The following is a 24,205-nucleotide window of genomic DNA, read 5'->3' as shown; positions in this document are numbered from 1 at the left end:
CCCCCCCCCCCCCACCCCCACCCCCCCCCCCACCCCCCAAAAAAAAGAAAAGATCAAGAAACATAACTACAATCTTGTAGTCAAAAGGTGTCAATCTTGCAGTGGCAACTTGTGACTTTCCTTCCTCTTTGCTCTGTCATAATTACAACACTCACTGGGAGGCACTGTTGCATCTAAACGTGTCGTCTGGGGGGGGGTGTTAACTTTAATGAATCTTTCTCACAACAGCATAAACAAATGTAGGTTGGTTGAACAAGACACTTGCACAAATAGACTTTCTCATCATAGTTTTATAATAACATTTTAGATTATTAAGTGCTAATATAATTTTATCATAAATGCAGTTGGCTCAAGGTAACTGATCCAGTAAGGTATTCACTATATTTTGTAGTTCCAGCTGACATGTTGCATGCGTAAGTGCATTCTATGTGATAACTTCATCCATCCATTCATTTTCTGTAACCTATTCAGAGGGTCCAGAGCCTATCCCAGCTTAATCATTTCATTTTTACCATTTTTTTTACATTTTTATTGTGGACAGAGGCTTAAATCAAAATCAAAGCCTATTTTGTTTCCTTTAAACAGCTTCCAAGGTTAGATTTTATTTTTGTTTCATTTTGGCTCGTCACACTGCCAGTCTCGACTGTTTTCTTTGCCACTTGCTAAGTGATTAGTCATCGCTGCAGACGAAGCCCATACTTTTTTTGTAGATGTTGGCTGCGTTGCAGATGGAAATATGCTTAAAGTTTTAAAGAACACCTCTGGTTCAGGTTACTTTAATGTAAAGTGCACCTGAAACATAAACAACACAAAAGTATCCCATGATACAAACCAGACTCCGCTGACGCAGCGAGTGGACAGCGCCCGGGGCATGATCTCTGAGCCCTGCTGCATGAAGCCTCCAACAGGGAACCACAGGCTGTTACCCAGTGTGTACTGGTTCTCCAGGATGTCCCGCCGCTCCCGCAAACATGGGTGAGGGTTATACCACTCATAAGGACTAAGCCTGGAGAGGAGGGGAAATAATAAACTTTTTTTTTTAATAAAGGCACATGCAAACAAATTGTATAGTTTTTTTTACAAAATGAACATATTACTATGTTGACTGCACTTTCACTGAGCTGTACAACTTGGGTAATTTCTTACAAATTGCTTCTAGTCTTCTGATTTATTTTCTAAAAGTTACAAAAGATTTTAAATTTTTAAGTTTTGTGATATGAAAAGACAGGAAAAAGATTAGACAGATCATGTTCAGCCTAATTCACAGAAAAAATATCAGGTCGTGTACTCATAAACTTGGGTACTTTGATAACTGCAGAATTTTTAATGCATTTGTGCATCTGTGCACTTCTGTGCACTGGAACGAAACCTTTTGGGTAAACGTCTTTGAGGGTGAGGATTCTCATTTACTCCAACTGTAATGTTTACATGTGAACTGACTGGGGTTTTGGTTGCAATGTCAGATTGTTGACCTCTATCTCCTTAGGTTAAACCCAAGTGTACGGGAATGTCTATCCCAAAGTTAGGACCAAACAAAATTCAGAAATGTTCTCACTATGGTTTTAAACTAAAATGAAAAGGCAGATGTCCTACCTGGCTGCGAGGAACAGGACACAGCTGACAGCGAGGTAAGCCAGGAGCATGAAGAGCCAGACGGCCGGAGAGAACGGGTCCAGAAAGGAGAAGTAGCCTGGTTTGCGACCCTGAAACACACACCCAGACAGTTTTTCTAAACTGAAGCTTAATTTTTGTTTGAAGCACAACAGCTGAGAACATGATTTGCCCTTTAATTTCCTTTTTGTAGCCTCAGAGGTAGCAGTATGAATGCTGTGCAGGTTTGAAGATGAGTTTGTCTGCTCACTTGCACCCGTAATAACACCCATCAGCAACATCATGCTGTAGTGGAAAACAACTGCAGCAAGGTGGGAAGTTAAAAGACGACAGGGCAAATAAAACAAGCTCAACAAGTTTTCTTCCATTATGAGTTACTGTGATGATAAACCCATCTTTGAAATGCTATTTATCTTCTGAAAGTGGCCAAAAACATTTCTGGTGTTTTTTTTAACAATCAGGACCATATTTAGAAGTTAACAAAATCTCTCTTTAGCATTGTTTAAGGAGGATAAGCAAACATGACAAAAGATTTTTATCCACATTGCATGACATACACTTAGCAGCTGATCAGTGGTCTTTCATACTTTGACTAAAAAAAATCATTACTTTTAGTGGGGGTGGAAGTTCAAATACCTTCAAGGTGGCAGCACTGAATTGCGATAAAGACCCTGTCACGACAGACAGAAAAATATAAACGTCTCAGGCTCACACACACAACCCTCTTTCTCTGACTGACAGCTATGCAATTTACGAAATTACACTCTTGGAATACAATAGTGCCAAGTAGACGTGTATTACAAAAAGAAAAAAAAGAAAGAAAAACTAGCAAATTACTGTTACAAGCTTTCCGGTTGCCATCAGCTTGATTCCAACAGAGATGCTTTACATTGACCTGAGTCATTACTTCTTTTCCCAGCTCTCTGCGAAGCCTCTATCCTCCCCCGGCAACAGCAAAAGGATTTGAGATTCAACGAGGGTGCATCAGTGCACATGGCATGGTTAAGTCTGACACAGTTTATGCTAAACCATACGCACAGGTTTTTGATCGATGCCTTTCCAAGGGAAGATGATACAAATTATAATTATAATTATCATTTCTATTACAGTGCATGTAGTCCTTGGCAGAGAGGACCCAAATGTTGGACTCATTCAAGCCAAGTGAAATTATGCAAAAGTACACGAGTAGTAGTCTTGAATTCTCTAACTGTTAAAGGAAAGATATGATATAATAAACAAAACATAGCACCAATTTAATATCAAAGTAAAACTGTACAATGCTGACCATCCTCAGCACTTTTCTTTGACCTCTTTGGAAAATACCACAAGCTGAAGGAAAGGTTCGAGGAGAAAATCTTAAGGACTTGGGCAAAAAGATGAAAAACACTTTGACCAAACTGTGACGTGAGACTGCAGCATTAAAACAATAACTGTTCAAGAGTTATTCCACACGCAGCACATCAAATATTGACACAGATGATATAATATGATATATTTTCATCATGTTGTTTCACAAAGTTTATATAAAATAGTACATCATCATTAAGTTTAGTAATTCATAAAGGAGAGAAAAGGGCACAAAAGTAAATACACTGCTGTCACCCGCTGCTCACATTTACCCTCATTCCATCTGCCTCATACACAGCTGGTATCTCCTCTATGATGATGTCACAGTCACTTGACTGCACTGTGGTAAAATGCTACCCCTCCGAATCAATGAATGTTAAGGTTATAATATAGCAAGGACTGATGAATCGGGACCAGTAGTTCACATTCGGTCATACTGTTCAGCACCAGGGGACAAGCAAGAACACAGATTAACACAATGGATCTTCACTAATGTGTATGCATAAATCAACAGCTTGGGCAATTAAATAGATTACCGTCTTTTAATGTGTTAGTAAGCTATGTGGATGCAAGCAGCATGTCTCTGTGTATTTATAATGTGTTGTAATACTAATTATATGCTCCCAGACTTGACTGTATTGTATATTTAATTACTTTTGGAGCGACAGAGTTAGTTTGAGATTAAATAGCTGTTGTTTAGTTTAATATGTTCAAGAACAAGTACAAAAGGAGAAATATGTACAGCAGGATATGTGCATATTGAGTATGAGTGTGTATTGTTACCACTGTGCTTGAGTGCACTTTCTAGCATATGCTTCCTGCTGAGATCAGCTTTATGCACATTAAAACCCACAGTATTGTAGCACCCAGTGAAGATTCAACAATCACATGTTGAACAATTAAGGGGAATTTCCAATGATTTTTCCACCTCAGTGTGTGCTTTCCAGATGGATATTTCTACTGTATACATGTAAAGGTGAATGGTTCCTGCTTTATTACCAACATTTATTTACCAAATTTTGATAAGAGTTTTGACAGAGAAAATGCAATGAAAAGAAAAAGGGTCAGTAGGAGCCTTGAAGTTCATATTTGCCCTGTGGTCCCTCAGCTGATAAATCCTGCCAATATGTCAGTGTGTTTGCCACAGTCAACATTGCCTGTGTGCCCATCCATCAGGGGTGCTGCACTCAATAAGAGCAGCCTGGTGTTTAGTAGAGCAAATTTATGGCAGCTCAGATCAAATCCTCCAATTCAGCCCCGACCAGGAGGCTGAAGTTGTCCTCCTGATCGAGGCGATGTATCTCTCACAACTCGGCAGCGTGAGGGCATAAATTGCCACTGCAGGCCGTTACTGTGAGTAAAAATGTGCTCTCAGTCAACTTAATCCTTAAATAAACACTTAAGAAAATGCATCTGGGATGCTGCTGTGTGAGAACAGCCGTGCCGTACACACATTAAGCAGCTGATTGATCACTGAGTCAACACACTGACGTTGTCACAGTGGACTGGATCAAACATGGAGGACAGATGGTGGAAGTGCATGCTAATGAGCTGCAGATGTACATTATCTGCAGGCTGGGACGATGCACCCATCATAATCCTGACCTCAAAGAGACACAAGAGAATCTTTTAATGATAATGACAAATGAATAAATGTCATATCCACAATAATTATTGCTGGAAAAGACTCACATTTACTTACATTCGTGATTCATCCCTTCCTTTATTCAGATTTGATGCCATGCATATAAATACAGGCTTTTGGTGGAAAATTGATTTTAAGATAAAATAATAGATTAAAATATACTGTAATTCTCCTCCTTCTAAACCACCTCCGTGTCTGTCGATGTCCGTGTGTACAACTTGTAGAACAACACACTCCAAAATTTGAATATCCTCAGAATATACCCTGCACTGTAATCATAACAAAGTGCACCACATGTAGACTGTGTACATTAAAAGCATTTATATAAAAATCTGCTTTCTGGCTTTCATGTTACAGACTCCAGGAAATGGGGAGACAGCAGCATCTCTGCAAAGCTTCCTGCAGAGTAACTGTTTTGTTTTGCATCAGATTCTCAGAAAGACACTCTCTTAACTTTTGTAATTTGTATTAAGCTTTAGGTTTATGTAGGTGCAACTGTCGTTTTTACCCAGATCAAAAACACATCATATCATAAAAACATGGTAAGAGTACTCAGACTCTTCAGGAACTCCGTGGCCACTTGGGTTATTAGTACAGTATCTTGTTTTGCTTTACTATACATGAGGCGTGTGAAAAACTGAATTGATTGGATACGATTTAATAAAGCACACACCTGAAGAACCCGTAGTCCATACTGCATGTCAGTAAAAGTCATGAGGGCCATAAACTGTCCATATACTATAATGCTAAAACTATAGTGAGGATCAGGAAGAGTATAAAGTCAAATGACACACTTTAAGCACCAACTGATTCTCTGATCTAAAGGTTTCAGTGCACAATAAGGGGTTAAAAGTAATGAGATGTAATGTGGAGACAGAGGATGTACTGCTTTAGAAGTAATCAATGGATTGTTCAATTCAATTCTAAGATAAAGCAGGGGAAAGTGTTATTTGGCCAGGAATAGACTAATGTGGAGTTGTTTTTGAGCCATCCAAGTGCATTTTGCTGCAACTTTAAACTGAAGACAGCTGCACTGTTTCTGTAAATACATACATAATTGCAGTATTCTGCGTGTAAGGAAATTAGGAAATGGATATGTCTGGTAATTTTTCTAATTTACAAATTGTTTCGAAAAAAAAAAACTATCACTGTTGCTAGCTGAATTTGAGATATTGATCCACAAAGAGTTTCGAGCCAAGTGCTTTGTGTTGGTTATTAGTAGTCAAAGTAGGATAGTGACACTGTTAGTAATATAATCAGATCCAATAACAAGGTCTTATCAGTGCTCAGAAACAGGAAATTAGAAGATGTTCAGTTCTTAATGACAGTGAGGCAGAAAGCCAAGATTCTGATATGAGTTCAGCGATTAATGAGACAACTTGGAGCTGTCCGCAGTAAAACACAGAGGTAAAATTAGGATTAATATGACCAACGTGCAACAGATACAAAAAAAAAGGTCATGGACTGAGCCTCGCAAGGAACCCTCAAAACATGCAATCAGAACACTTAAGTAATTTCAATAGACACTTTGAATACTTTTTTGAACCGTTGCAAGTTTTTGAGTCTTTTGAGAAGCATCATAAAATAAAGTGTATTGAATGGTGCTCTGAGGTAAACTTTATAATTATGAAGATGTCACCTGTTAATCTGAGAGGGCTGTTTCTTGGCTGCGTTTCTCTCTGATTCTGGTAAAGTCATTCTTCAATTTGAAAATATAATTTTATTCCATTATCTTTACTGCTAACTCGGTAACTTTTCATTAATTTAGATTTTCTCACTACACTAGAAAGGGTGCAAAAAATAAGTAAAACAGGATACTGATCACTTTTTTTTTTTAAATCAGCATCATATAATGGCCATTTGTGAATATACACAGATTACCTGCCATTCTCAGTCTGTCTCCCATAGAAATAATAAAAGAGCTTGCTTTACAGTGAAGGACCTTTTAACATGATATAAAATGTTTTGGGTTAGGTTTAATATAATTTTGATTAATTATACAGTTAGAAAATCTATCCTTGTTAGAAACCAGCTGGAATTTATGCAAAAACATTTTTGATATAGTGATAATCATGATTCAACGTGATCGCCACCCCAATAGATGATCCTCTGAAGGTCTATCACACATACTCTTTTACATTTGTGTCTTATGTAATCAAAGCAGTTGCAGTAAAGTAGCAACTTAGAACAAACATGTTGGAAAATATGAGGGAGATGCTTCTGTATGCACTGTCACCGTAAATAAAACAGGATAGAATGCAAGAACGTTCAAGATCTGCAGATTTTTCCAGATTCCATATCTGCACCAATTACAAACCAGTGTTTGCTTAGAGCCCCACCTTGATAATATGGTTGATACCAAACAAGAAGGTAGTATTAAACAGACAAATAAAGTCACTAACTGTTCTGAATATGTATCATTTAAGGTTGTACTTTAGGTGCAAATGATTATTAGTAAATTATTGTTTTACATTAATTTTGTCAGTGATTCATGGACCAATGAAACTTGATTGCTTTGACAGATCTAGGTTGTTTTACAGTAAGTGTCCTCATGTCAGAAAACATATTCCTCCCCACACTTATTTATCGACAAAACAATGAGCTGACCCTAGTGTTTTAGATTCCGCCTAGGGAGCCAAAGACTCCAATCCTCCCTCAGAGGCTGGAAAACTCATATTTTTCAAGCAGCAGCACCTGACTCCCTTTCGCCCCCTTCAAGAAAAAAAAGAAGTGAAAAAAGGGGAAGACACATGCCCTGTATCTGTGTTGTCAGATCTGCTTTTATCTGGCCTTCCCCGACCACACTCACCCTTGCCACCTTCTCCAGTTGCAGTATTATCTGCTGCTGCTTTGTTTGGAACTCGCAGTTTGACTGTGTGACCCGAGCAGTCGAGACATTGTCATCGCCTGCAGCAGCAGAGCTCCTGCAGAGGAGGAAGCTGATGCTATTGCGACTGCAGCCTTTTCTGTCTGAATTCATCAACTCGTCAGCCAAACCAACAGAGAGGGGAGACGGGAAATGTCAACAGGTGCAAATACTCTGCTGTTCAATTTGTAAAAGTTTATGTCCACTCTGTGGGATGGCCTCGGAAATAAATGGACCTTTTAACATCATCTCAAAAATCTTTTTGGAGGAAAATAAAACAGCCTACCGGGCTTTTCACAGCAAATACAAACAGATTTACACCTGCATCCACTGATTTAATCATCTGCTCCATTGCAGTGTGTACACCAGGCACTCTGAAGAGCAGGGTTCCAATCTAATGCTCTCTTGTTCAGATTTCTGCTCCATTTTACTTCTCTAAACCAAGTTATTTCTGTATTACTTACTACTGTTACATTATTACTTTCCAGCATAATTACCAAAAAAACTTTGGTAAGCTGTGTAAAATGTAAAGACAGAATAACGGCGCTTAGTCCTTACTTGATTCAAATATCCTGAAGAACACAGAATCTCAGTTAAAGTGTTATATAATGTATACAGTAAAACCTACAAGACAAAGTACTTTCAATGGTCAAAAGGTGTTTAAACAAAGGGAGATTACCATTACTATTGATTCGTCTGAATATTCCTGGATTAAGTACAGTTTTAGTCATTTTATTAAATAAATGTAATTTCTTTTTTTTTTTGAGTGGCAGGGTCAGTGGTTGCATAATAAATTGAATCTTGAACCTCCTAATGCCTTGGATTGCCTGGCAAAATGTCCCAAAACAAAACATTTTCTGTTTCATATCGCAAAGATAATGACTAAAGTTGCTATTTAATGAAACTACTTGATTATTTTCTTTGTTGCATTATTAATCTTTGCACTGCCGTACAAATTGTGCAGACTTTTTATTTTCCATATGTCTGTTTGTGAAGTTTTACTGTAAGTCATTTAAATGTCCTCCTTTTAAAGCTTTGATCTGGTGTTCAATAGGATGACGTCTTTACTGTTAGCATGGAAAAGATAAAGTAAGGAATGATTAAAGAATGTGATCACATCAATCTTTCAAAGAAAATGCTAATGTTACATCTTATTCCTCTTAGAATATTTCATCTTTGCTCATCAGATAAAGAAATCTGAAACCTCACCTCTTCTATAGACACTGTTCTGGAAATATTTGTAAACAGAACTTTGAATCAACTTACAATACAATTCTTCTTAATTAATCTGTTTCTAGGGGCATCTCTGAGATGAAACCTGATCTGATCTGATCTCTGTGGTACTCACAGTCCACTACAGAATAGCCTGTTCTACATGAAGGCTTTGCATTTCCTGTTTGCTTTGCTGCACTGAAGGTGCAAAGGTCAGCTACGGCTATTCTTCATACTGTTCATCCTAAGCATACAAAGTAATTACACACAATCGTTTTTTTCTGACAGAAAAGTCAGGGTCATCTTCTGAGTACTAGACTGCAACAGTGGGGAATACTCAATAAGAGGGCATGTTTCATTGGAAAACCACATAATTCCAGTGTGTTGTATTACTTTTGCAATCTGTTACATAACAACATGTAGTCAAGTAAACGTATGAAAATTCAGTTATTCAATAACTGCAACAAAAAGTTAATGCTGAATAAGGATGGTTATACAACGATTATGATGTGTTTTTCATTGTCTTAAAACCCATTTAATGGAAGTAGAAGGAGATGAGTGGTTTGAATGTGTCCCCTTAACAGTCTGGTACAGGCAGAATAAACACTTTTACTGGTTTGTATTTCCTTAAACCGTTCACGATTGTCTCCATGGGGACCGAGCTTATGCTACAGCAAGAGTCCCACTTCACACTAATCTTTCTGGCGAACTTGTTTTGGAGGATTCAGTGGGCACAAATACAAGAACATACAGCTATGTTAGTCAGCAAATGTAATCACATCTTATAAGATGTCTACAACGAGTCAACAATCATCAAAACGTCATCATCTTAACTTTAGGTTTGCTGTAGGAAGCAGAATGAGAGGACAGTGACACTTATATTGAGCTGCCGGTTGGCTGGCTTGGACCAGCAGTCAATATTCAGCTCGTCAAATAATGAAGACTCAAACAAAGGCCCACTTTCCATTTACTACAAAAAAAATATTGGATTCATTAATTCAGTAATTTCCAAGTGTCTGACAGTTTGGCCTATAACAGAGAAATGGCCCTTCTTCTACATTTAGACTATTTATGTGGTATTTTTGAACCATGTAAAAAACAACCGAATGAAAACATAATGGTGAATTTACCAGATGAACCCGGTACAGAATACTGATCCCCAGAGTCATGAAAGGTTTGGAAAAATCGATGACCTTCTCTCTCTCAGAGGTAATGGTGAAGCCGGCGACTGCCAGGTCTGCTTTCTACAGACGGACAAAGAAAGATAAAGACAGACAAAGAAAGAGAGCAGATATGATTACAGTTTACTAACAGTAACTACCATGGACCTGCGGAGCTAAGAATATGATTGATAAAAGGAAAAAAAAAGACAAGATACCACATTTCTCATTTTAGACAGACAGAGAAACAGATAAATTGAGAACTGGATGGATGAAAAAAAAGGAAAAAGATACATGTTTTCAGGTCAACTGGGGGAGCATGAGACAACAAGAAGTGCTGGAAATGAAATAAATAAATGCAAAATCAAAGAGGAGAGAATGGGAGAAGGAGGAGGAGGAGGTGGAGGAAGCGTAAGACTTGAATGTTGGAGAAGGTCAGTGGAGGTCTGAGAGAAAAATACGATACAAAACCAGCAGAGCACAAAAGAAGAGAGAATGAGCCAAGTGGGGTCGAGCACAATGCAGAAAAGCTGACATTCGGGGTGAAAAATAGAAAGAGACATAATAATTTAACACAAATGAAAAAATAAAGAAAAGGAAAATAAATATATTTTCAGTGAGACCATGAGTTGATATTTAAACTAAATAATTTAACACCAGAAAAACATTTTGGGCTTATGAGTAAAAACAAGAAAACAACAAGAATAAAATGTAACATTGTGCTCCTAATGACTTCTAATTTAATCTGTAATTTTTAGAAGTGAATAATATACATATTCAACTATTTTGTATTAACAGAAAACACTTTGGGTGGAACATAATGCTGGCAGGCACACTGTTTTTCAGTAATGATATTCTGCCTTCAGATGGTAATGTTTTGTTTCATCTCAGTTCCAAATGCTTGAAACTTGTTGAGTTCCATCATTACATCAATGGATCATTTTTAAACATTTTTTCTCGTGATATTTTCTCATTTAGTTTAACCTCTTCTGATGGTATTTATAGGGTCTATAAAAGAAAACTGTTTGCATGTGTAACAGAAATGTTAGTCCACGTGTCTAAAGCATAGCAGCCTCACAATCCAGGTTTAATAATTTGAGATGGCCACATATTCTGAGGCAAGTTGTGCTGTTGTGTATAGGACAGGTTTTGTTCCAATGTCCATAAGCATTCATCAATCCATATTTCTATACCCGCTTAACCCAATTCAGGGTCACAGTGGTGTTGGAGCCTAGCTGCCATTTAGTGAGAGGTAGACTACACCCTGGATAGGTCACCAATTCATCACAGGGCCACACAGAGACAAACAATACTAACAACCATGCACACTCACACTTACTCCCAAGGGTCAATTTGGAATCACCAATTACCTAACATGCATGCTTTTGGATGATGGGATGAAGCCGGAGTACCCGGAGAGAACCCACGCATACACAGGGAGAAGATGTAAACTCCACACAGAAAGGCCCTAGCTGGATTTTGAGCCGGGAACCCTTTTTCTGTGAAACAAAGATGCTAGCCGCCACACCATAGTGCAGTCCTCAGTCCACAACCTATGAATAGGAATATGTATTGAATTTATGCCTTTTGTATTATGGCCTTTTTGGCCAACTTGAGCTTTGACAGCATCACATACCGATAGAGCTCGGGCGGTGACATCAAGGAGTTCACAGAAGCAACTGTGGGATTTATTGGGAAAATGGTGGAAGACACAATAAGGTTCTGATTAACATTAACATGGGCTCTGCATACAGTTAAACAGCATATTTCACAGTGTTCTGCCATTGGAGCGACAATTGAAGGCAACACCTTTGGTCCAAATGTTTAAACCACTTCTGCGGAGCTTTTAATGAAATATTGATTTTTATTGTACAGAAGTCATTGTTGAGGGCACAGTTACCACCAAATGCACCACAGGTCAACAGTAAATTGTAACAGTGCAGGTCTCTGGGGATAACAGGGCACTGAAAACTCCTTGATAAGAACTTCTGGTCTTGTTTTCTGAAAGTTAATCATGGAGCTCACACTGGGCCAATTTCAAGACCAAACACTCTGGAATTTAGACACGTAAAGACACATGAAATGTCACTGTAATCAGGTTTTGATAAAAAATTTTAAAAAATTAAAAATCCCTTATCTCTCATTATAGAGTTGTTAAGAGTGATATTGCTCTAACAGCAGGTTAAGGTCATATGTTGTTGAGTGCAAGGGAAATAAAACCCACACAAAAGCATTAAAATGGACATTTCTCTTTGTTTCTGAAGCCACTGTAGTGTTTTGCAGCATCTGAGCAGACCCGCTTATTTCTCTAAATCAAAACAAGACCTGGCAGCATCTAAAAAGAAGGATAGAGTATTAAAGTTTAACTCAGCAATTTTAAGATATCAATGAGAAATTGACTGATACTGTCAATATAAACACATTAAGCACTTTTTTTCACCCCCTCCAAATACTTGGATTGTCTATCACGTCAGTCATTTAAGTCTAGTCTATGTGGAGGATGTAACAGAGCATATAAAATGCAGCAAAAAGGAAAAAAAGTTGGTCTATCTGTTTAAGATGCAGAGCTGAGGACTTTTTCTTCCCATTCAACTAAACATTTGTTTAAGACTTTGCATATTTCCTGTGTTTTATTTGCAATTCACATTTTTTAAATGTAAGTTTGCAAAACTATTGGAATTTTTACTCCAGCATAAAGGTAATAGCTCCAGGAATTTATCACGTGGTGACACAAATACAATTCAGAGCTATTGCAAGTTTTATTTTAATTCAGCTTAAACAATTAGAGCCGTTTATGTAATTTGCTGTCTTACTTATTCTTTTTTTTAACAGATAACACAACACGTGTTTTTTTTCAAAGTGTTTATCTGCATCACAAAAAAATGCTTAGGTGTTGTTTATTCAACCTTGATGGGTAAATACAGCGGAATGAAATTAAAGTTGAAAGGTAATTTCATTACGGTTCAAGTCAACAGAGCAACACAGAGCAGATCCATGGTGTAGCAAGTATCTAGGCCCCAGACTCCTCTTTGGTCCTTAATTAACACTTAATTGATTAACAAGTACACACTTCTTAAACAAATTTCAGACTCCAGGGCCTCGTGGACAACAAAGTTTGTGTGAGTGCGTGTGTGCACGTGCAAGTGCGTGTTAGTTTGGGTTGGAGAAGACTGAGATAGAGAGAAAGACAAAACAACAGAGAAAGTGAGAGATGGGTCTTTTAGGTTTTTTAATACATTTGCATAAATTGTAAATGCACATTCAATTCTCTGGCAACAGATAAAAATGAATGGATACATGCTAGCTTTGCGTGTGCGTGTGTGTGTGTGTGTGTGTGTGAGTTCATGCTAAGGGATCCCACAGTGAAACTGAAACAGCTCTGTGTAATTAGTAAGAAAAAAAGGCAGTAGATTAGCCTCATAATGGCGTGCCTATGTCCCCTATTTCCTCTTTCTGAAACGCATGCCCACACACACACACAGTCATCAGCCACAATCACCATTATCATCACCATTATGTGTTAGCTCTGTGTCTGTGTAGGAGCCTTTTACTATATTTGCGGGGGTCCGATAACCAGGAGCCAACTATGCTTGTGGTGCTTTTTGCTGGACCTCACAAATTAAAAAGCTCTTACATTAAATGGTTTTTAGGCTTAGAGTCAGAATGTAACAGTGAAGATTAGGTTTTCAGTTGGGGGGGGTTAGGTCATGGTGAAGGGTTTGGAAATGCAGTTGTGAGTCTCTTATCAGCTGTATTAGTCAGGAGCCACTAATGTGACAAACAGCTGCACAGTTTAACTTGTTGTCAAAAAGCTTCGAACAGAACACACGTTGATATTTTTACTGTATACTAATCAAGACCTTAATAGGACCCTTATTATATCTCCTGCATCTTAAAGAGCTGACGTTTAGCTCATTTACCAGATTAAAATGTTCTTTCAAGGCTCCAATTGTCCTAGTCTACGGGTTCAATGTTAGGCTTGATGGTTTTTGCTTTGAATTTCAGGTTTTTGTTGCATTCCAGAGTCTGTTCCTTGTTTTGTCAGGTAGTTTTGCTGTCTGCTCTCTGCACACACCTAGTTTCCACTTATAACCACATCAGCATTGCTTTAGTCATAGCATCTGGCTTCCTCCTTATTGCATGTTTTGTTTTGTCATGCTCAGTTTTTGGTCTTTTGATTTGAGCATTCTGGAACTCGAGCATTTCCAGATCTTTATGGTGCTTTGTTACATACAAGTTTATTTTCTTCACCAGCCTATAACCCTCTTGTAAGTCTGTATCCTATCTCCTCACTCGATTACACAACCCCATGACACCATTTGTAAAAGGTTATAATCCCACTGGTCTGAAGAAGACAAGGAAACACTGGTTACACAGAAAATCAGGTTCTCCATCTCCGTTGGCTCTGAGCGCTGTCAGCTGCCAAAGAAATTGTAAGTTAAACTGCACATGTTCGAACCAGAATCCATGGTGGACCATGAGGCACTTCCTCAGCAGAAGGCTTCAGCAGAAGTCGCTACATCTCACAAAGCACAATGTCTCACTTATTTAAAGCACTTAAAACAGGATGATTTTGTTTTCAGAAGTTTGTCATAAGGGATGCAAATAAACCAGCCATGTGATTGTATGTTTCACCGAAGCAAAAAAAGGTTGACAGGTTTACTGGTCTTTAAACTTCCAAAATTTCTGATTATTCCTTGGCAATTCTTCACAGTTTCAAATTATGTCTGACACATGGGTTCCAGTCAAAGCTAATGTAAAGTTAGCCACATTAGCTGTGCACTGTGCTAACATTATAATAATATAATAATAATGTTTCTTCTGTTGAGGAAACATTGCTATTGAAGTAAAAGTTATGGTACTGGTCTTCTGTTCCTCTGATGCCAGGGACACACCACAAAAGATAAATACCACAGGGGTGTAACCTTCTCAAAAACAAACACAGCTGGTATATACACTGATTAGCCATAACATGTTGACACCTGCAGGAGAAGTGAAAATGTAGATTATCTGGTTAGAGGGGCACCAGGCAGTGGTTGGTGAGAAATATTAGGCAGCCATTCAATATTCTGTTCTTGAAGTTGATGTTTTGGAAGCAGAAAAAAAAAAAAGGGGCAAAGATTTGAGCGTATCCAAAACTGCAGCTCTTGTGGTATGTTTCTGGTATGTTGCACTCGGCACCAAAAAAAAAAGTTCCAGGCAAGGACAACTGCTGGACTGGCAATAGGTTCATGGGTGGGAAAAGCTCACTGATATACATAAAGTGCAAAGGCTGGCTTCCGTTGTCCAATCCAATAGAAGAGCATCTGTGGCTAGAATTACTGAAAAAGGTAATGCTGGTCCGATGGAAGAGTGTCATAACACAAAGTGCATCGTAGTTTGTTGCATGCTGCTGCAGACCAGTAAGGGTGCCCAGGCTCAACCATGTCCACTGTCGAAAACACATAAAGTGGGCATTTGAGCGCTAACATTTGACCACAGAGCAATGAGAGACACTGGTCTGGTCTCATTTACGGTAGAGGGAAAATCAGCTTTGGAAGTGTGAGCTTTGGGCAACGTTTTGCTTGCAAACCTTGGTTCTTGCCATTTATTTGGATGTGACTTGTCATATACCATAGATAAATATATCTTGTTGATCAAGTACACCCCTTCATGGAAACAGCATTCCCTGCTGTCAGTGGGATCGAATCAGTTTGCCCTACCACACAGCAAAGTTCTAGTATAGCTTAAGAATAGTCTTAATAAGACATCAAAAAGTCTGAGCAATTGACTTACTGCACATTTTCTCACATTTAAATCTAATCAAGCATCCATGGGATGTGGTTGAACAGAAAGGTCTGATCAATTCAGACTTAAAGCACTCATGGATCTGCTACTGGTGCCAGACATCGCAGCATACTTTTAGAAGACTCATGGAGTCCAATCTCTGATGGGTAAGGACTGTCTTGGGAGAAAAAGGGGGACCTACTAAATATTACACAGGTGGTGACAATGTGTTGGTTGATTGGTGTACAGAATGATACACTCTTACTTGCAAGGGATTTCCAGAAAGAAAGTCAGTTGTGCTCACTTGGAAATAGGTAACCATGATCCAGAGAAAGTCCATACTTACATACAGAGAAAATCAATAGTTTTCAACCATGTCTTCATCTTGAAAAACTTTGATAGAATATTTTAAGTCATCTCAGTGTCAGAGAAACGGAGCGAATAAATGCTTTGAACAAAGTAATACGCAACTTCACATAAATGTTCTTACACTGCAATAATGCCTGTTTTATAGGTCTACTACTCAAAATGGTACATACACAAATACTAACACACACATTAAGTACCCACACACTTGCAGATGCCTCTCCTTATCATCTTTACTTTTTCCAGCACTTTCATTGCAGGCAATTCACTGCACAGCTTTAATTAGACTCAACTTGACTTAAAATGAACCACTTTTGCTGAGAAAACAACTAACGGGGGAAATTGGGCTTCAGCTGAGCCACTTAATACATTCTCAGCATCTCTGTGTCTCTGCTGCCCAGGGCTAAGCAGCTTTCTAATGCTCCACCACTTGTATAATTGGCTGACTCTTGTATTGCAGTTAAGGGTGGCATCGCTGTCAGCGACTTAAAGCCAACATCTTGCACCCCTAACCCCTGCCTGTCGCCATAACAACCATTGCAGAGGCAATGTTGCAGAATTCGGTTGAAGGATGCTAGTGTTTATGTGCCACGTTTGGGTAGCCAGATTTTTATTGCTCCTTTAGTTTCTGTGCAGTCACACTTGAACTTGATGAAAGCTGTAATACGACTAACAACATTTATTTAACCTGTTTTCTTTCCTGTTCAGCTCCTTTGTTAATTAATCTTAAAATGCTGGTCACATTATCTTGAGGACCTCACATAGTTTGTTGTTTTGAAGCTTGAAATGATGACACTTCAGGCCCATTTTCCTTTCACAGTCTCAATAATGCTCTATGCATTCATTTTCTTTACCCTATAAAGGCTTGTAGAGGCTAACGTCCATCCCAGCTGACAATTTAAGCTGTGTTTTTAGGGGTTGTGGTTTTTTTACGGTTGTGGTTTTATTGCATCTAGCAATATGTGTCTTTGGATCGACCTTGAAGTATCTGGAAACTGAAAACTGAGGCAGTGATTAGTACATGAACAACAGGTGTGGAGCCCAGGAGGATTTAAAATCAAAAAGGCCTCGAAACAGGGACAGAGAATGCGGCTGCCCAAAAGAAAAGAACGGCAGCAGAGGTTGCCAAAGAGAATGAAGAGGATATGCGAGATCCAGCCAAGGGAATGACGAGTGGTGCGTGCTCGGGACTTGGGATTGAATTGAAGAAAAGATTCTATGTGATACGTTACTTTCCTTTACCAGGCAACTTCATCTTAATTGGCATAATATTTGGGTTGATTAATGGTGGTGTGGTGCTTAGCACCGTCGCCTCACAGAAAGAGGGTTCCAGGTTCAACTCCCCTGGGGCCTTTCTGTGTGGAGTTTGCATGTTCTCCCCGTGTATGCGTGGGTTCTCTCCAGGTACTCCGGCTTCCTCCCACTGTCCAAAATTTGCATGTTAGGTTAATTGGTGAGAGTGAGTGTGAGCGTGTGTGGGATTGTTTGTTTCTGTGTGGCCCTATGATGAACTGGCAACCTGTCCAAGGTGTACCCCGTCTCTCGCCCGATGACCGCTGGGATAGGCTCTAGCCCCCCCCACGACCTGACCGACAGATTAAGCAGGTATAGAAAATGAATGGATGGATGGACGCATAAATGGATTGAATTAGACTATCTTTAAAATGCCTTTAAAATGACTTTTGTTGTAAACTGAACTAAATTGAACTGACAAAGAGATGACATATATCCAAAAAAAAGCTGGTCTGTAAGTGCAGCAGCAGTAATAATTGATACAGACCAATTCCAGACGTGAATTCAAATGGAATAAGAAAGTTAATGGCAGAAGTAGTCATTGATTTAAATGTCTGGAATAACCTCCTCCACTCACCCTGTTGATCAGCTCTCCTACCATGCCAGTCCAGCTGCCATTGGGCTCCGGTGCTCCATACAGCCCATCATCAACCAGCTTGATCTTAAAGGAGAACTTCAGGATGTCTGCCAGCTCTCGCAGCATGTCCACACAGAAACCCTCATACTGATCGTTACCCTGGAAGTCTTGGTAGTTGGACTTCCGCATTACATATGGGTTTTCCTGTCATAGAGACAGTGACAACATATGGCACTTTGTTCATTGGAAGCCGAACACAAAACCTGTTACTGTGTGTATTTTTCATTCTGTGTGTTACCAGTATTGTAGTGACGATTAAGGACTTGTTAGCTAGTGTCTCTGATGCATTGAGGTCCAGAGAAGTGGAGTTCATGGCCAACGTATTGTTAGAGTACCAAGTGCCAATCTGTGGAGGAAAAAGAAGAATTACGAGAGAGAAGAGGCAGACTCAGATAATTCTTAAATAGAAGTGTAAACAATTTATAAAAATAAATACAAATTTCAAGACTGAACTCGTTCTAATAATTGAGTTTTGAATAACTAGCTGTCCGCACAAATTTTGAGAACATACCCAAAGTTACTAAATAAAAAAAAACATTTTTTAGGTCTGCTTTCAAGTCATTTTGTCAGTCTGAAAAGTCATGACTAAAGGATAACTGTGTGACATTATTTTCTGAGGCAGGAAAAGTTGCAGACTTAACCTAACCTGAACCTACAGGTCCACAGATTCCTCAGAGACTATGCTACTGAAAAGAGACAGATCCCACATCTTTATACAACAAGGGTGTCTGCCGTACAATTTGAAAAGTTTTTACTTTTTGAAGTAAAAAATTCTCTCAAACAGTGGAGGTAGACAACGAAGTCAAGTGGGAGGAGATGAAGAAGGAATTCAGAGTCAAAGATCACAAAGAAAGCAAAAGAAAGATGAAGGGCATACGAATGTGTATGAAAAGTGTGTTTTGAAAGTAGGCTGAGGAGGCTGAATAATGCTCCAAGCAAAATTGATGACTTAAATCAATGCAGAAGAATCTGGCTTTGTCTTTCTTATTCAGCAGGTTAAACAGGGCCACTAATAATCTGCTGATTTGACCTCAACCTGAGCAAATATTCTGAAATGTTGACACTTCTGACCGTCTGTTTGTGAATTTTTCAGGATACTGTTCTATCCCCTACAGGGACCAGATGATGAAGAGAAGGGGCCAATCCTTCTCCTGCATCTCCCTCTCTACCACTGTATTCTGAGAACGCATCAATATCCTACAATTCTCTATACCCTTAAACCATGTTCACCCTTTCACATTTTTCTACCTTCCAAAACTATTCTTTCATAAAGCATCGTCACAGGATTTCCACCATAATTCCAGTTCAAAAAGACCATCCCTTTGTCTTTTACTTAATTTATTTATTCATCTTTAGTATCGTGATTGTCATCTTTCATGTGAGTGACTTGGGTTCAAATCCCCTGCATGAAAGGTACTACATCCTTACTCTACCGCCTGCCGGTGTAAGTAGCTTTGGATAAAAGCATCTGCCAAATGCATAAACATAAGTTAAGCATTTACTCAGGGCCAACAAGTACTAACCCTATTCAAACCGAACCGCAAAATGATCGAAAATCTATGATAAAAAACTATTTAACATTTTGTAAGATCCATTGCTTTAACCTTTCCTCAACTTAAAGTTGATACCACTTTGTTTTTTTTTTTAATTTTCACTTGCCTAAGATCTTAATTTCAAAGATTAAAATGTAAATTCACTCCTAACAGTTGAAGTGCTGTGCTGATACTGTTTCTATTAATGTTTTCTATGTATGTTGTGCTTGTTTTGCTAAAAAAAAGCTCCAGAACAGCTGCAGTGAACAGTTAAAGATATTTTTTTCTCTATTACTGAGCTGTTTTACTTCCAAGGACGAGAGTGAACTTTTAACCACAATTTAAATGTGATAATGATTACTACAAAATGCCTTGTGGCGATTTTTTCCATCTATTCATCTTCTATTTTCGGTCACACTGGTTACATTCTACACCTGATTAGTCTTAACATTTTCACTATAATTTTCACTCAGTTAATCGATATATGATCATCAGTGTATAGTCCAAGAAAGAAAGCAGCTCATTTGTTAATTGTGGTAGATTCATTTCACAGGAATCAGCTGCTTAGCTTACTGGTGTAAGAAGAAATATTTGAAGGATGAAATAAACAGGACAAAAAAATAAATATTCTTCCTGGAGATGCATTCAAGTCGCTATCTGTGTGCAAAGCAATGTGTAAATCAAGAAGGAATTACTGTCACCTAAAAACTTTGTAAACAGATGACCCTGCGTTGACCGTTGATGTCCGACCTTATATGATATCATAAAGCAACAATTGCTCACCCTGGAGCTAGTACAGCACACAGAGCATGACTGACAACCTGAACTCCCTTCAGAAGAGGAAGGATTCCCAATTTAAACATTCTGAGTTGATTACGCACAGTTGTCATATGTTCACTTGAACTTGTTCCTGTACTGTACATGAATCTCTTCTGTCTGTTCAAAGAGATCAAATTAACAGCAAATTTGGAACAAATTAACTCTGCGTTAATCTCTGTTCTGTCAGTCCCCCCACTTGACCTCTGACCTCTTTATGGCCTGCAGGGTGTTTCTCCAAGATTTTCAGCGTGTAATTGGTCCTCTGTCCTTTGCTGTTGAACTCAATGTGACCTGTCAGGCCATCGTACTCCACCTGATGAGAGAATAATAAAAAGCTGTTAGCAAACAGGCCCTTACCAACAAGCAAGATTATATCCATTTGTAGTCAGATTCACAAGTCCAAAGGGCTATTTTGAGTGTTTCTGCTCAGTCAGAGTCAGATAAATAGTACATGAACAGTACATATGTGAGTCTTCAATGACACCTGACACAGCTCAAATGAAATGCATCAAGTTGTTTTCCCAGGATGATATTGTGGTTTCATTTATTTGGTTTGACACTGTATTGCTGTTGGCTCTTAGGCCTGGTGATATTTTATAAATCAGCTCAGCTGCTTATATATCCACCAAGTAGATAAAGGTTCTTTTTGTATATCTTTTTTGTATATTTTATATCTTCAATTTACTGTATTTGACAATAGACACAATATAAAATAATCAAAGTTAATGATGTGTTTGAAAGAAAGCACGTTTTTTTTAGCAAGGTTTAATAGATGTTGTGATGATATTGTTGCTCTTTGTTTGTTGTTAATTTTGGCTACTGTTTAGCAAAAATCTGATTGTTAAAGTGTAATAGTATATAAATCCCTATGTGACCCTGGTTTAAATGTGCGTGTTACATCGTATAAAAAGTACATACTGTTCCAGACACATTAGCATTTAAGATATCCAAATTTTGCAAAGAAAGCTGTTCATTTCTTAAACAACTAGTGCAATGTCCAGCTTGGAGAGACAAAGTCTGCATTAGATTACAGTGATTTTACCACCAAAGTTAATTCGGTCCAAAAAAAGGCTGCTTGTTAGCTGCTTGTAAAGCTTAAAGTTTTTGTGTGTTAGCTTGTTAAGCAAGCCACACTATAGCTTGCAGCACAAACAGTGACTGATACTGACTCACACTGGCATATTCCTGGCTGGCCTACATGGTAGCAATTAGCTCAAAAGCTATAGAAGTTACGATCGTGCCAAACATGACGTACATACCATCTTCCACGGATACTTTTTGATGTAAACTAGCGGTACAATCTGTATCTTTGTGACTGCTTTAAACATGAAATGTTTAAAGTAGTAACATGATTAGAGGTTTTGAACTGCTTTTAGTTTAATCTGACACAAAAAAGTATTAATTCAGAGATGCTGAGGCAGAGAAAAAAAAAGGACAAACACAAGACAAAAAAGTGTATAATGGAAACAGAAACTGAGAAAACCAACAGTTCATTAGATCAATGACAGAACTGCTAGAATATGTTTGTTTGCAGGGATGAGGAAATGAGTGGGAGACCTGTGTGATACAATTGCAGTCAAGCATGCATTTCGTTCCAGAGTTTGTGTGAGTTATGTGTAATCGAGTGCACGTACAGTATGAATGAGAGTGCATGTGTGCATGACTCAAGATGAATTACATCCTGAAAACAGTGGAGTGAGAGAGACAGAGAGAAAGGGGTCCCTGGTTGCTGCCAAACATAGTGCAGAGATGATGAAGTGATGCACCGTGAGCAACAAAAACAACATGGAGGGAGAGGCATCATCAGTGGATGGCAAAAACACGAAGTGGCAGACAGACACAAACAGGGAAAGAGGAGGATGAGAATAAATCAAATATATATGAAAATTAAAGGAGGACAAAAGGGAGATATGCCAAAGAAATAAATACAGAAAGAGAATAAACCCCCCTTCTCTGTTATGGTATAATGTAACCATCAATTATTCTCTGAGCTGCAGACTATAGCAACTTCTTATATTGAAACCAACAAGTCCTCTAAAACTTAACTTTAATATCCATACTATGCTGCCTAACAGAGTGAGCCCACGGAGAACAGGGACTGATATGCTAATATTTCAATTTGATTTGAAGCATTATTTAATTGAATTGAAATTAAATTAAATTAATTGAATTGGATTAAATTTGAATTAAATTAATTTTCTTAATGTCTCGTTTGTCTCTGTGTGGCCCTGTGATGCACTGGCGACCTGTCCAGGGTGTACCCTGCCTCTTGCCCGATGACTGCTGGGATAGGCTCCAGCACCCCCACAACCGACCGACGGATTAAGCAGGTATAGAAAATGGATGGATGAATTTCTTCAAAAGCAAACAATAATTTATAAAGCAAGGGAAGACTGAGATGACTCAGCAATGGATACAGGATTTGAGCTTACATAGTTACAAAGGTACAATTTAAAGCAGCCAAACGAACTATTACCAGTACTTGTTTGTAATGTTCTCATGCATTTACTAAAAACTATCACTGGATTAATTAAGACGTGAACATACTCAGATAAATGTTTAACAGCCTTTCTATCTGTATTTATATACATCGTTTAGTTTTAGATCTAGTACCTCAACCTTTTTATACTTAAGATATATTTAGATGGTCTTAAGGCAATACACCGGAGAAAGCATAATTTCTCTTAAGCATACCAAGCAACCACAGAGATCAAATCAATACTGACTTTCAATTCCACTCCTGGTAATTGTTCAAAATTTAGCAATTCCTGTTCCATTATCGATATCGCTTATCGATTCTCATCCAGTTATATATAGTACAAATGGCTTTAGTTGCAGTAACACTTTAATTTCAAGTATGCACCAACATTTTATCTATTTTCGCCTCAATCATTTAACTTTACCCTGCCTCGATGAAAGCTACAGGTATGCAGTCCTTGTCAACTAAATGGAATCCAATCAACTGTTGGAAATTATTCATACAGTAGGATATGTCGCTAACAGTATTACAATCAACAGGATCTGTAAGTTATACGTTACGGGACTATAAAGTTTTGAATGCAGGCAAGAGTGATATCTCTCCTGCTAAAACTGCTCTGCTCTGTTGGCAGACGTGCTTATTTCCTGCCGTTTCCATAGCGATAGTGAAATTTATATTATATATTTTTTTTCAGCGTGAGAAATACAATGTGTAGCAGGAGTGCGTGACAAAAGACCGAAAAGCGTCTATGTCATGCTCCATGCATTACCTGGGACTTCTGAGACAGAAGACGCTGTGCCAGAGCTCCCGCGCAAGACTAGCCGCCATTGCTCAGCAAAAACTTTACATTCGTGCAAAGTTATTGCACGCTGTGTGGTCAAATGTTTCAGCATGTTGAAGATAGTAACTGGAATCCCCCCTTGATGTGATCACAGATTTGCACGTGCTGCAACTGGCCCTAGTTTTGTCGTTTTTGGTGAAATATAGCTTTGGAGCACTTCTCGACGCCATGTTGGAAACGTTCTGAGACAAAATACGAAGAGCGCACATGACGTCATCGCGCAAATGGGTCAGACGTCAGCGAAATCTATAAATATGATCATTAGGCAGGCGGTTCCACGGAATCGATCTAATGGGAGACCACCCCTAAATTCTGGTATATGACAAAAGTAAGCATTTGGAGTTTTGTTAGAATCTAAACTTGTTTTACCTGAATTTCAAGTTGTATTCCTTTGTTACTATGTGATCCTTTACATACATTCGTTGTGTATCTAAAGGAATATTTGCCACTCTAAAAACCACTGCAACCTACATTAATCCCTAACACCTTTCTTCATGGAATTGTGATTAGATGTTTTCTTATTCTTCAGCTTTTATTTCAGAATGTCCCACTTTGCAAGAGTCATTCAGCAACCACATTCAACGTGATTGTCAATTTTCTTTTTCTTAGCAGGTATATCATTTCAATTTGG

General features: G+C 38.5%; 1 protein-coding gene across 2 annotated transcripts in view; it reads right to left on the bottom strand.

Moving 5' to 3' along the window:
• Nucleotides 1–24,205, bottom strand: part of LOC140274792 (glutamate receptor ionotropic, kainate 5-like) — a 78,333-nt gene that overhangs the window by 19,839 nt on the left and 34,289 nt on the right. For both annotated transcript variants that reach the window (XM_072370155.1, XM_072370156.1), the window contains exons 9-14: nucleotides 20,463–20,567; nucleotides 18,142–18,249; nucleotides 17,844–18,047; nucleotides 9,812–9,925; nucleotides 1,594–1,703; nucleotides 833–1,006 (exon numbers count right to left, since the gene is read on the bottom strand). In XM_072370155.1, the coding sequence (XP_072226256.1) occupies nucleotides 833–1,006; nucleotides 1,594–1,703; nucleotides 9,812–9,925; nucleotides 17,844–18,047; nucleotides 18,142–18,249; nucleotides 20,463–20,567 (815 nt within the window). The remainder of the gene's footprint in view (nucleotides 1–832; nucleotides 1,007–1,593; nucleotides 1,704–9,811; nucleotides 9,926–17,843; nucleotides 18,048–18,141; nucleotides 18,250–20,462; nucleotides 20,568–24,205) is intronic.

The sequence above is a fragment of the Leuresthes tenuis genome, unplaced genomic scaffold (genome assembly GCF_036924035.1).
Source record: "Leuresthes tenuis unplaced genomic scaffold, fLeuTen1.0.hap1 SCAF_18, whole genome shotgun sequence".
NCBI lineage: Eukaryota > Metazoa > Chordata > Actinopteri > Atheriniformes > Atherinopsidae > Leuresthes > Leuresthes tenuis.
This window is presented reverse-complemented; position numbering and strand designations above follow the sequence as displayed.